The sequence below is a fragment of the Nycticebus coucang genome, chromosome X (assembly GCF_027406575.1).
Source record: "Nycticebus coucang isolate mNycCou1 chromosome X, mNycCou1.pri, whole genome shotgun sequence".
In the NCBI taxonomy this organism is placed as follows: domain Eukaryota; kingdom Metazoa; phylum Chordata; class Mammalia; order Primates; family Lorisidae; genus Nycticebus; species Nycticebus coucang.
In genome coordinates, this window is record NC_069804.1 from 42925868 (window position 1) to 42940340 (window position 14473).

Below are 14473 nucleotides of genomic sequence, written 5' to 3' on the forward strand. Positions count from 1 at the left end.
CAAGCTAGTTAACTGGCCATTTAATAACACAGAAGTTCAATTCATAGGTGATTAAGAAGTTAAATGTTAGGCAAGCTTGCTGTACTCATGGTCTAGACATATGGGGAATTAAAAAAACATCTAAAAGTGTTTAACTAGAAAACCCTAGTAGCACCAAATGAAATGGTATTTGGTAAATTCTTTTCTTGTGTGAATCAGTCAGGGTTCTGGAATGAGGGTGGTTTTATGAAGCCTCCTGGCTCTCTGAAGCATACAGATAACTGTAAGTGGTGCTACTTTAGGAAGGCATCACAGAATGGAGCCAATCTTTACATTTTCTCCTGTTGCTCTTAAAAGAAATAATTCTCCTTTACCTCTTCCCACCCTGAACAAAGCTCTGTCTGCTAGAAAGCTTTTCGGACTGAAATTTTAAACTTCAGAATAATGATAATAATAAAATGACAATGGCAAGATGTCTACCACTTATCTGCGATCTGCTAAGTGCTTCACACACAGGACCTCAAGTCCTCTTTACAACCCCAGATTACTTCATTTTACAGTTAAGGAAAGAAAGAGGACAAGAGGTTAATAATAAGATATAGAAAATTAGGGGAATTAAAAATCTTACAGATTTGAAATTCTTTTTTGTCGAGATTTGAAATTCTTTATTGTAAACAACTGATAGCACATTGATTGGGTTTTAAAAGTGATAAGAAGTCAATAATTTAGATACTGAATGAGGAAAACATTGTCATATCAGACAAAAGTATGCAACTATCTTTTTTGTAACTACTGGGGACTCACTGAGGGCACAAAGAACCAGGTCACACTACTTGCATTTGTCAGGCAAAGTCCCTCTCTGTGCAACTATTAAAACCTGTTTTCCTGAAGAATAATTCATCTAGGTAATGTTTATGACATACTATAAGAAAAATTAAGTTATAAACAGAATGAATGAGATTAATTTTATTAGAAAACACAAACATAACACAAACAAACTATATATATTTACACTAAAAGAAGCCTAGCAGGGTAGACGGTAAAATATTTATAACTCTTATTATTGGGGAAGCAGAGTTGGAATTATCGTTACCTCATTTTTTGATTTGTTCTTTTTTGGATTTTACAGATTTCTTACAACGAACAGTTACCACTTATGTAATAAAAATATATATACTATAAGGTTAAAAAAGGGATAGGAAAAATAAAATGAATGATTGAGACATTGCTTACGTGGAATAGGGTACGCAAACCGGTCCGGGTGCTTCGTAATGAGGGTGTTTTTTATGTGTCTTCTCCCAACACCATGTGCACCTATGTCATTTTTAAAAAATGATGTTAAAATTGACAACTCTTAACAACCTTCACAAAATGTTTTGATGGTGAGCAGAAGCAAGCCACTTATACAATCAAACTTACCTAATAAGACTAGTGTTTTCCTTTTGAATGCTGGCAGTTTTACTACTTCTTCATATGTAACAAGATCTAATTGATCAAACACTAAAATGCAAAGATTTAGAAGAAAGGTCAATTTATAGAATGAATATTTCATGTAGGTAAATTACAATTTTACTGGCAAAACTATAGTGATATTAAAACCATGTCTTAAAATGTATGAATCCAACTTATATATAGGGATTACTTGTAATTTAAGTCTATAGCCTTTAGAGAGAAAATTTCATTTTGAAGCCCATGAAAATATACTTTAGAACCAGGGGTATTCAAAGTTATATTGAACACATGCATAAAAGTCCAATTCTAAAAGATACTGCATATCTTTTCATGTAGCATCCAACAAATCACATGAATTTATTCAAAACCACATGCTTTTCAAATTTTTCTAATTCTAAGAAATCAGCAATACTAAAAAGAAAAAAATCTACAGACAGTGACCAACATGAATATAGCATGAATGCAACTAAAGTTAACCAAGAGAGGGACCAGCTAGATCATTTGCAGAGATGGGTGAGAAAAGCATGGATAGCTGGTCTTTAACTTCATGTTTCTTTCCTTCAACAGAGTTGATGAAGGTAACATGCTAGATTTTTTTCAAAGTGAAGTTCTGTAACTATTTCACAAGCTTTTACATGAGCATCTGACAAGTTTTATTGCAATCCAGATATCCATTCAATGGAAAGTATCGGGTATGTCAGTAGAATAACATGCTTCTCTGGGCCTGAAACTTTGTTGGTCATTACTTGGGCAATCTGTGTGTGGTCAATAAGGATGAAAAGGATGGAAAGAATCATGAAGCAGAGTCTGAGCTTGGAAACCTTTGCAAGAGGAGAGTTCTCTAATCATTACAGACTGAGAAGAAATACTTTAGCAAATATTTTTTTGAAAACTGCCTCTTAACACTTACAAAAATAATTTCAAGTAATGTATGAAATTTCCTGAGTGGATAACCATTCCTATTGAAGTTCAGCATGGTCCAACTCTCACACACCTTTGAAAATTCTCACAAAAGGCTAAAATATGTCTATATTTCCTATAATTTTTTTGGGGGGGTATAGTCATACCAAAATGCTGTTAGTCACACACTGAAGTTTCCTTTATTTATTTATTTTTTTTAAAGAATATTGACGATTTAATAAAAAAAAAATAAATAGTTTGTGGGGAGAAAATGGCCTGCATAAGTCAAAATGGCAACTAATAAATACTCCTTTTGTGTTTAAAAAAAAAAAAAAGAATATTGAATAAGCCCTAGATTTTACAGGGGTTGAAATAAATTCAATACAATTGATTCCATAATGTAATAAAGGAATCTGGGCTATTTCAGCCAATCATTAAAGAGAAACTTCTACTTCCTGAAACAATATGGCCAAATGATTGTGAGTATCAGCTCAGACCTTAACAGTTGTGATCTTCCCAGTAACAAAGAACTTTAATTTTTTTTTAATTTTTTTTTTTTTTAATTTGGCCAGGGCTGGGTTTGAACCCGCCACCTCCGGCATGTGGGACCGGCGCCCTACCCGCTGAGCCACAGGCGCCGCCCAACAAAGAACTTTAAAATGCAAAGTAAAATACTCTAGAAAGCCACAGATCAGAAACAAACAAAAAGCATCATTCTCAAAATATATAAAAAAGAAATGCAATGTATTAAAATAAGGGTTAGTGCATATTAATGGGTATGTGTGCATTTGTTTTCTTTTGATAACTTGATTCCATAAGGTTCACTAAAAGTCTTTAAAGCATACCCTCCAGCAATAGCTGAAAACTAAGAAATGTTTTTTGTGTTCAGAATGGCAGATTCACAAAATTAAAAGCTACCCTGTTTCCCCGAAAATAAGACAGTGTCTTATTTTAAAGTGTGCTCCCAAAGATGTGCCAGGTCTTATTTTCAGGGGACGTCTTATCTTTCCTGTAAGTAGGTCTTATTTTCGGAGGATGTCTTATTTTCGGGGAAACAGGGTAGTTATACTATAGCTGTAATGGAGTGATGAGGGTCGCAAAAATAAAAGCAGGAGTGCTGATGGCATTTCTTACTATGCCTATTACTCCCTGAGTGATATTTCCATCAAGAAAAAGTATGCTTATGAAAGAAATGTATCAGCAAGCTGATATGTTTTATTATGTAAAAATAATCAAGCATCTCACAAAAGAGCAAGATGATGACACAAGCTTTCCAAATAGAATACATATCCCTCTCCCTCTACAGCAGCGGTTCTCAACCTGTGGGTCGTGACCCACGAGAACTGTATTAAAGGGCCGCGGCATTAGGAAGGTTGAGAACCACTGCTCTACAGAATTCTAACTCTGATCCTATCAAATTAAGACTTGTCATTTTTTTAAACACAAAAGAATGAGTTAGCGATTGACAACACCACAAACAATGGACAAATATGTTAGACATCAGTATCTTAGCCATAAATGAGTAGCATGAAGAGGTTACTCTGGTCTAAATGAAATCACCAGATGGTCACAGGGTTGAGAAACAATAAAGGTGGGTATTTTAAAATAAGAGATACAAGGAATATTAGGAGAGCACTTCAAGACTGAACTTTTAAAGGTTTTAAGTTGCTTGCTGAAAGAAAAAGAAGCACTTAATAAAAGGAAACCATGAAAAACACAGAGGCATAGTCATTCAACAGGTTACTTACATGCACAGAGGCCATTGGGAGTGAGACAGCATGAAAAATGTACAGGGGTCATTGAAATATGGCTTTTCATATATTAGTAAAATAAAAGTATAATATGCACAAAATAAACTTTATCATGCAATATTCTAAACACAAGGCAAATAAATCACATTAAGAAACAAACTAATTTTAATAAAAATTTAACAATATCCTTATGTAAAAGCCAGTGGGTTTTAGATATCAGCATATGCATAGAAATTTTGTGTGGGAATAGTCAGAACCCTCTTGAGAGAGTGTAGATGTGGAAGCCTTTTGCTTTTCACTTTGTACCTTTGTGTATTGTCTGCAATCTCTAATTTTGTGTACCTATGACTATTATTGTTATATATATATATATATATACATACATACATATATTTTACTATTATTATCTTATTTTAAAATTCCAACAGGGCAGAGAGGTTGTAGGCTACTTTTTGTTTTCTTTGTTTTTTGAGACAGAGTCTCCCTCTGTCGCCCTGGATTGAGTGCTGTGACATCATAGCTCACAGCAATCTCAGCCTCCTGAACTCAAGCAATCCACCTGCCTTGGTCTCCCAGAGTGCTAGGATTACAGGCATGAACCACAGCTGATAGCCTACTTTTTGTTTTCTTTAGAGTTGTTTGTATTGAAGAAAAAAAAAAGAACAACTTTTAAAAGTCAATAGTACCAATTTTGGGTATTAAGCATAATTTGAATACATCTATGAATGGTATTGTAGAAATCCTCTGTATTCATATATATGTATGTAAATGTGGTCTTTCAAGACTCTGACATTTAAAAAAATAAATTCTGAACATTTTCTAATTTTTATTATTTATTTATTTATTTTGGAGACAGAGTCTTGCTATGTCACCCTCGGTAGAGTGCCATGGCGTTACAGCTCACAGCAATCTCAAACTCTTGGGTTTAAGCGTTTCTCTTGTCTCAGCCTCCCAAGTAGCTGGGACTACAGGTACCCACCACAATGCCTGGCTATTTTTTTGTTGCAGTTGTTATTGTTGTTTAGCAGGCCCGGGCCTGGGTGTATGTGGCTAGTACCCTAACCACTGAGCTATGGGTGCCAGCTAATGTTTTTAAAAACATTTATATTAGTAACTTGGTCTAGAACAGATTTCTGGAAGTCCTGTGACTAAGGAATCTAAATGCCTGTAGAGTACAGTTCTTTTAGTAGCATAACAATGCCTTTTGCACCAAATGTATGTGGCTACAAGTCTTTTATCTTGCAGAAAATGTATTTTCTGTAAAAAACAAAACAAAACATATATCCTAATCAAGTCTATTCCCAAGGATTCAGAAATACTGTCCGGCATCATTTGCTCATATTACCCCAATTTCCTGGTAAGCTACTCAACATTCCAGACACTTCTTTTAAGTATTTAGGTCATTACTTTCCAGTTGAATCTTTCCCATAAAAAAGTCATTAACACTGGATCCTTGACTCAGTTGGAAACACAACAAATATCTTTGAATACTATACTATAAAGACCTCCCATTAAAAAGTGCATTGTACCCTGGCGGCATTGGACCAAGGAGTGCACACGAAAAGCCTGCAGTGGACAGGTAGCTAATGAGGTTGAATGAAGTGGACCAGGTACAAAAACAGAGTGGTGGGGATGGTGGGTACTAGAGAATGAGTGCCCATTCAAAGGAGACATTAATATGATAGCCCAGAGTTGCTAAGAGAGAACATGGAACTGGTGTTGCTGCTGTCCCTGTCCTTCCAAGGGAAGTCTGAAATTCAAATTTTTATGTTAAATAGTCTGACTTTCAAATGCGATAACTTATTAGAATTATTGTAAACACTGTATGTGTATGTGTGTAAACAAAATTTATTTATGGGTCAAATTCAGCTAATAGGCTGCTACTTTATGATGTGAGATGTAGGCAACACAGTTTGAACAGAATTCTACTTTAACTAGTTATGTAGAATTTCCTAGTGACAAAAAAGGAAATAACTAATCTAGTATTACCCTTTCCATGAGTTCCAGATAGTGACAAAGTTTTCAGCCTTCATCTATACCGCAAGTATAAATAACTTCAGAATTTGATAATAAACTTTGGATTTTGCCGTGAATATATGATGAATTCTCAAAGATTTGAGGCAGGAAACAAAACATTTGGCCCTTATTTTAATTTACTGAGTACTAAGAAAAGAACAAAGATTACACTGTATTTTATAACCAACTTCTGAAAAATCTAGATGAAAAATCAGAGATATAGTTTGATTTGTAGCCCATGAGCCCATTTAGCTAGTTCTTGGTAATAAAGACTATGATATTTGCAAGTTTTCAAAGCTTCTCCTTCACCAATCTCCATTGGTGAATAGTAGCATTCTACTATTTTAGAGCAATTCTTTATATGGGCAATTCTGCAAATTAGAATATACTTTCATCACAGCTAAAAGCAGAACAACTGATTAAAATACCTGACTTTGCCTCCAGACAATCAAGCAAATGATTCTTCTAGACTTTCTAATGAACAAAGTGGAAGAGTTGGTTGATGAAGATGAAGAAAGCTGAAAAGATTGTGATAGAAAGGAATGCTAGGCTTTTGTGAGGAAGCATATTCCAAAGTTCAGGGAAAAAGCGAGGCATCTCTCGAACAGAGAATCTAAGAGCGCTCATGAGTGATTATTCCGCATGTGAGAGAACCCTAATGATGATATTCTGACTTGAGAAACACAAATAAGCTTAAACAGTAAATTCTACAAAGACACTTAAGGGGACCTTCTAACAAGCCCAGACTTTCTTTCAAAGGAGGGCTTCATATACAGTGACAAATACTGACATACAGAACAATCCCTTAAGCATGACAAGGAAGACTATGATGCCCAAAAGATCATTGATTAGGAAAATATTGATGATAACAAAAAAGTGGTAGCAGTAGGTCCCCCTACCCTCACCTTCCTTTGTTTTAAGTTTACAAGAACTTAGACAGGTAAGTGGTTTGGGATAGGAGGTGCAATGTCAAATGACAGAGGAAAAAGCAATTCTATTCTACCCCTAGTAGGCTCCCGCTTGCTGTATCGAAGACACTACCTTTCAACCTTGACAGGCAATATTTACCAGGGAGCTAAAATCTGAGCTAAGGGATACAAGAATGCTTGGCTTCATTAATGAGGGCGTGAGACGGGATTTCACCTAATGTGCACATTGTGAGGATGTATAACACGCCCTCTGGGTAAGGGGTTCTTCTACAAATGGAACTTTGCCCTAAAAGTGAGAACAATGTAACCTAAAAATTGTACCCTCATATTAATTTGAATAAATAAAAAAATACTCAACAAAACAAAACAAAACAAAACAAAAATGATATCCATTTGTCAGGCCCAATAATGAAAGAACTGTAGATCCACTGAACTTTAGAACTAGAGCAGATCTCCTTGATTGGTTAACCTCCTTGTTTGGAGGCCCATAGGAGCTAAGCGATTTGCCCAAACATCTCAGTTGTGCTAATTCCTGGTTCTATCTCAGGCTGCTATTAAGCTCACAAGTGCATTTGCAAGACCACTATGTATCAACTAATAGGAATCAGAGAATGAGAACCACAGAAGATCCGTGATGCTGTAGTGGCCAAAGAACTAGACAAGTGAAACTGTGGAAAAAGTGAACCGTGAAAAACACTGGCTGCCAGATTGGATACAGATTCTCTGGTATAATTCTCAAATGAATGGCTTAATTGATTCTTTGTCAGCATTTAGAAAATTCTAGTTTTTCAATGAATTTGCTTATTTTTCCTCAGATCTGAATTAAAGAATATTGCCAAACTGAATACTCATGTCTACACACCCTCCATCAGTAAAGTATAAAACTAATGATAAACTGAAAGTCTTAATCAGCCATTTCTTTGCTCTTCTAGGCTTAATTTCAGTGCCATCTATATATATCATTTAACATTGTTATAAAAATTACAAGGTGTTATATATAAATTTCTTATATTTTTATAATGTCATCCTATCTCCTTGTGAGCCTGTTAGATTGTGTTAGATTGTTAGAAGCTGAGAAATAAAGGCAACTAAGGAGACTTGGCAATACTGATGAACTTTTGTGTTAAGCAATATTGTGCTGATACAGCAGTGCCTTTCTTTTCAATTAATTTGTATTTTTATTTTATAGAGATAGGGTCTCACTATGTTGCCTAGGCTGGCCTTTACCTCCTGAGCTCAAGCAATCCTCTTACCTCAGCTTCCTCAGTAGCTGGGCCTATATATAGGTACTTGCTACCATGCTTGACTCTGCAGTGCACTTCTTCAAATAGTACTCCTTGACCGCTTACTTAATAGATACTACACATGTTTATTAGTCTGCTTTAAATAGTTCTTCCATTTATAAAACCAAAAAAGCCAGAATGAGACTAGTGCTTTATAGTACTATGTAGTTCAGAAATGATACATTTTATTGGAAATAAAAATGTAGTATAATGTAATGCGAAGAGAAAGACTCTTCATTTAACTGAACCATATAAACTTAACCCCATGTGGCTGCTCACATTCATTTTGCATTATACAGCATTTCTTTTTTTTTTTTTTTTTGCAGTTTTTGGCCGGGACTGGGTTTGAACCCGCCACCTCCGGCATATGGGGCCGGCGCCCTACTCCTTTGAGCCACAGGTGCCACCCAGCATTTCTTTTTTATTTTATTTTTTTGAGACAGAGTCTCACTATGTCACCCTCGATAGAGTGCTGTAGCATCACAGCTCACAGCAACCTTAAATTCTTGGGCTTAAGTGATTCTCCTGCCTCAGCCTCCCAAGTAGTGGGACTACAGGTGCCTGCCACAATGCCAGGCTATTTTTTTGTTGCAGTTGTCACTGTTGTTTAGCAGGTCCAGGCCAGGTTCGAATCTGCCACCCTTAGTGTATATGGCCAGAGCCCTAACCACTGAACTATGGGCACCAAGCCTCATTTTTATTTTTGTTTTCAGAGATAGGGTCTCACTGTGTCTCCCAGGCTAGAGTATAGTGGCACGATCATAGCTCACTATAACCTTGAACTCTTGGGCTCAAAGGATTCTCCTGCCTCAGTCTCTTGAGTAGCTGGGACTACAGGCATGTGCCACCATGCCAGATTAATTTTTAAATTTTGCATAGAGATAGGGTCTCACTATGTTGTCCAGACTGGTCTTGAACTCCTTGGCTCAAGCGATCCTCTCATCTTGGCCTCCCGAAGTGCTGGGATTATAGGTGTGAGGGACTGCTCCCAGCCTATATGGCATTTCAGAATGTTTACTTTGAATCTCTGACTGAGAAATAAACAATTCAGCATTTATAAATAATTTTTCCTAGTGAATGTTAATGCATGTTATAACCTTCTAAAGAGAAAATGCATTTCATATTTATCAAAAACATTACACTGTCAAATTGGGCATGTATGACTGGATTCACTTGGTTTTTTGGGCTATATGTTTGATTTTTGGAGTTATTTCTGAAACCTTGGGAAATAATCTAATGCCAATGTCTGGGCTTTTAATTCCTCAGAAAAAGTTCCTTATAAAAGGAGTCTTTTTTTTTTTGAGACAGAGTCTCACTTGTTTTCCTTGGTAGAATGCTCTGGCGTTACAGCTCACAGCACTTCAAACTCTTGGGTTCAAGCAATTCTCTTGTCTCAGCCTCCCGAGTAGTTGGGACTACAGGCACCTGTCACAATGCCTGGCTATTTTTAGAAAGGGGGTCTTGCTCTGGCTCAGGCTGATCTCCAACCTGTAAGCTCAGGCAATCTACCCACCTCGGCCTCCCAGAGTGCTGGGATTATAGGCATGAGCCACCATGGCAGGCCATAAAAAGAATCATATTAAGAAGTTACTGAAAATAAGTAAATCTCACTCTGTATATCACTGTACATTTTCTTTTAGCTCAAGCTACATCCTGTGAATCTTCTGGGAATTCTATTGCAATGACAGATCATTTTGATTTTTAACAAAACAAATGAATATTTTTTACTTAAGTTGAACACAAGCTTCCACATAGACAAACCTACATAATCTGAAGGGAGGGCCAAGGTAATATCCTTGGTCTTTTAGGAGCCTTGAAATACCATCAGGGGAGAAGACCACTCACAGAAACTGACTAACCAAGTTAGTATCCATGTCATCTGTGTTCTTACAAACTAACCAGTGAACCACTTGCACAGCTGTCTGATAAGAGTGCATGTTTGCCCTTAGGTATCCGTCATGGGGCTATGCCCAAGGGCCAGAGAGGAGCCAGGAGAGAGAGATCTGGTTAAGGCCAATCTCAGCCAAGGAGGTATGAATCCTGGTGACTCAGCAAACTCTCAAGCTCTCATGGGAAGATTTAATGTGTTGGGTTCTTTCATTCAGTTCCAGAGGATCCTATTTCAAACCAGCATTTTCATCCTATAAATCAGGGGTCCTCAAACTACGGTCCGCAGGCCACTTGCAGCGGTGTGAATTGTATTTGTTCCTGTTTTGTTTTCTTACTTCAAAATGAGATATGTGCAGTGTGCATAGGAATTTGTTCATAGTTTTTTATTTTAAAACTATAGCCCGGCCCTCCAACAGTCTGAGGGACAGTGAACTGGCCCCCTGTTTAAAAAGTTTGAGGACGCCTGCATACCTCTGTAAAATATCTGGCAAATAAACAATATATTAATTGGAGGTAAGGGTTTCTTAAAGGTTTTGTAAGTTGATGAAGATCTTGTATGGTAGAATTTTTTTGGACAGAGAACTCTGAAGACTGAATTGAAATGTTATATTCCTTTAGGTTTTGGAGATGCTAAACCTGGCATCAGTAATTAGTTGTACTTTTTCCTACCTGCATTGTGCTTTGCCAAATATTTATCTTTGTACTGCTTCTTTTTCTTGCCAAACCAAGTACAGCTGGCCTGCTGCTCCTGTTTGGTCTTCTCCATGGCAATACAAGCTACTCGCCTAGTACACAAAGAAAAAATAACAATGAAATTAATGTATGGTTTTGTGTCAATAAAATAGAAGAATCATTCATTTAAAGAATTTACATGAAGCCCCCAACAATAAAAAATTAATAATAAAAAAGGAATTTACATGAAGCATCATAAACATACTCATCACAACCTTTCAGAACATTCAGATAAAGCCTGTTGTTGTTATTGTTGAGACAGAGTCTCACTCTGTTGACCTGGGTAGAGTGCTGTGGCATCACAGCTCACAGCAACCTCAAACTCCTGGGCTCAAGCCATTCTCTTGCCACAGCCTCCAAGTAGCTGGGACTACAGGCGCCCGCTGTAATGCCTGGCTAGTTTTTTTTTTGAGACAGAGCCTCAAGCTGTCGCCCTGGGTGGAGTGCCATGGCATTACAGCTCACAGCAACCTCCAACTCCTGGTCTCAAGTGATTTTCCTGCCTCCTGCCTGTAGTCCCAGGTAGCTGGGACTACAGGCACCTGCCACAACACCCGGCTATTTTTTTTTGGTTGCAGCCGTCATCATTGTTGTTTGGCGGGCCCAGGCTAGATTCGAACCTGCCAGCTCAGGGGTATGTGGCTGGCGCCTTAGCCGCTTGAGCCACAGGTGCTGAGCCTCGCTAGTTTTTTTGATTTTAGCAAAGACGTGGGTCTTGCTTTTGCTCAGGCTGGTCTTGAACTCTTGAGCTCAAGCAATCCACCCACCTCAGCCTCTCAAAGTGCTAGGATTATAGGCATGAGCCACTGTACCTGGCTTGTTTTTTGTTTTTCATGGCAATTTCCTAGAAATGTTTTAAAAATACAGGCTTATATTAAAATGGCATTGTATTCCCTGAGCATATGCTAACTTGGTAACACAGATAAGAAGCCTAAATACATGGCCATGAGATACAGTGGGATGGATGATCATGGGATTTTGAGTCAAGGCAGGCCTGGTTTGAACCCTGGCTGTACCACTCATTAGCTGGTATTGAGCATTTCGTGTTAGGCACTTTTCTAGGAACTTTGATTTATTTAATATTTCCTTTTTTTGAGGTGCAATTGTTGTTTTATTAGGAATGTACTCTTACTAAAAATGTAAAAATATCCTATCACATTTGAAAAACTTTAAAACTGCTTTCTAAGTACTTATCCATTAGAACTGCGTTGGATTGACTCAATCTATGTTGAATAGTCAATAAACATGTTTACTAATTCATTTTGTTACCTGCAAGTCTGGATTGAAGCCACAATTGTGGGTTAATAAATATTTTATGTTTATTTGCTAATGCTGTGTTAAAGTGTTATACTGCTGTTTTGCTTTATGAAGATTATACTACTGATCTTTAATTAGTGGAGTATGTGCATTTAGAGATTTTTTTTTCTGGAATTAAGGGAGAATTGATGCTAAGTTGGTCACATTTTCTCATCCAGTGAAAGATTGGCAATATTAGTTTTTCATGTGGTCAGCAGAACACTTCTGATGTATTTAGTCTAACTCAAATCTATTCATGTAAACAGCAATAGGCCTCTATCCTAATCATAGTTACAAATACATATTATATATTAAATACCTTTCAGTAATTAAAAAAAGTTTATGTAAGAAAGCCCAGTATGAAAGTGGTTAAAATCATTTTCGACTGTTGTCACTCTCTAAGATCTTCAGCAGTCCATGTGTCAAGTTGCCAGAGGTACCCATGAGCAAATAAAACAATTATATATATTAAAAAATCCAAGATAAATAAGTAGTGCTAAAACAGAATAACAAATTATTAGTTGTATGGTGAACAACCTGTGATAACATGGTCCCCACGGGGAAGGAGGAGAGTTTTTGCTTGTTTTTAAATGGCTGCAACGTAGTGAGACTGCACCTCTTCTTAGGAAAGTTTACCTTGGGTCTCCTTCAACTCTCTTCTTATGTACCAGGTCATTATTCTTTGTGATGGCAGCTGCCACCCTTGTTCGTGGTCCTTGCTTGGTAAACTGATATCCAAACTTGAGGATCCGTGAATTCTCCTCCAGCATCTGGGCAATTTCCATCTCTAAGGCTGTTCCCAACTGCTGCCTCTGGTTGTCCATCTTGATCTCTGTCAAGGTGTCATTTTCTTTCAGTGCAACTACTAGGGCCAGGATCCCAGTTTCAGTGATAAAATTGGATTCTATGTTTAGACTTTTTACGGTCTTGTTTACTTTCAACATATCTGCAAAAGCAATGGCCACAGGATCATTGCTGCGGATTGCAGCTAGGTTGAACTTTTCTATGTGAGTATTGGTCTCCAGAACCTTTGCAAATTCCTTCAGAGTTGGAACTGGAATGTTCTTAATGTTGTTGAGGTTGACTTCTTGCAGGCTGGGATTGTTGGTTTTCATCTGCTATAGACTTGTTTCCACATTTGTGGCATTGGGTGGTTCCTCAAATACTGGCTTGACCTTCTCACCTTTGACCACATTTCTTACAGGTCTTTTGGCACTTTTATTGTTAGCTGTTTCTTCATCAAACTTTGGATTGCTGTGTAAATTGTGTACTCCAAGGACAGTTGCAAGATTGTGGAGTTCAGCATCAGAGGCGCTGGCCAAAGCTTCTTCCAGTTCTGGGTCAAGGGTCACCTTTTCTTCTTTATGAGTTTCTACAGGCTTTTCTTTGGGTATAAAGACTCTCCCTTTTTTCCTCCAGTGAAGGGCCCAAAGTCCTCCCTGTCTTTCTGCTCCAAAGCCTCCTTCTCCAGGTACATGAGGAGGTGCTGGCGGTCAATGGGCTGGTGGCTGCTTTCTGTGTCTGGTCTTTCTGTTAGAATCCAGCTGCCAGCATTGCACTCTCAGGATCTAGGTCATCCAGAACATTTTCAAACTGCTTCAGTTCCTCTTCTGAGAGTATTCAAAGAAGCTCATCTTCATCAATGTTCTATATTTCTCCAGTTCTTTTTCAAAAGGGAGTGCCATGGCTTCTTATATCCCTTTCTCATGGGCCATGCACATTTAATTGGGCCAGCTTCTCGAAGCTTCAGAGTACTACTATCCCTGTGCCCATCCTGGAGCTGGCGGTCAGGGCAGTCAGTCCATCAGCCCCAAGGTAGCAGGGCTGGGACAGCAGGGGCAGCACCATGGCTGTGGCAAGTGTGGCAATCAACAGGCAACTCCCAGCCAGGCTGGTGGTGGGGAGTGTGGCCTCATTTAATATTTCTAACAATACAGGGGACTGCTTCACCATTTTGTGGTTGAGAGAATTGAAGGACTGAGAGATTAAGCAATTTGTCCTAACTCTCACAGCTAATAAGTGGGAGACTAGGGAAGGTCTGTCACCAGAGCGCATGAGGTTAGCTAGAACATTCTATCAGCAAGGTCTTTAATCTCTCGGAGCCTCTTGGATGGCTGTTGTAAAGGATTAGAACAAAAAGTGTAAATAGTGGCACACTATTATGTGTTATATGTGTTGCAATAGATGTTTAATAAATGGTACTACTACTACTACACAGTGATTCTAGTCTAAGATAGAAAAAGTA

General features: G+C 37.8%; 1 protein-coding gene and 1 pseudogene across 9 annotated transcripts in view; both read right to left on the minus strand.

The window, feature by feature from the left end:
- CASK (calcium/calmodulin dependent serine protein kinase) overlaps nucleotides 1–14473 on the minus strand; it is a 507330-nt gene that overhangs the window by 19405 nt on the left and 473452 nt on the right. For 6 of the 9 annotated variants that reach the window (XM_053579588.1, XM_053579585.1, XM_053579586.1 and 3 more), the window contains 3 exons: nucleotides 10870–10985; nucleotides 1399–1479; nucleotides 1213–1293 (listed from right to left, as the gene is read on the minus strand). In XM_053579588.1, the coding sequence (XP_053435563.1) occupies nucleotides 1213–1293; nucleotides 1399–1479; nucleotides 10870–10985 (278 nt within the window). The remainder of the gene's footprint in view (nucleotides 1–1212; nucleotides 1294–1398; nucleotides 1480–10869; nucleotides 10986–14473) is intronic. The other 3 variants (XM_053579590.1, XM_053579587.1, XM_053579583.1) reach the window with 1 other exon arrangement.
- Nucleotides 12861–13913, minus strand: LOC128577370 (tropomodulin-2-like; annotated as a pseudogene).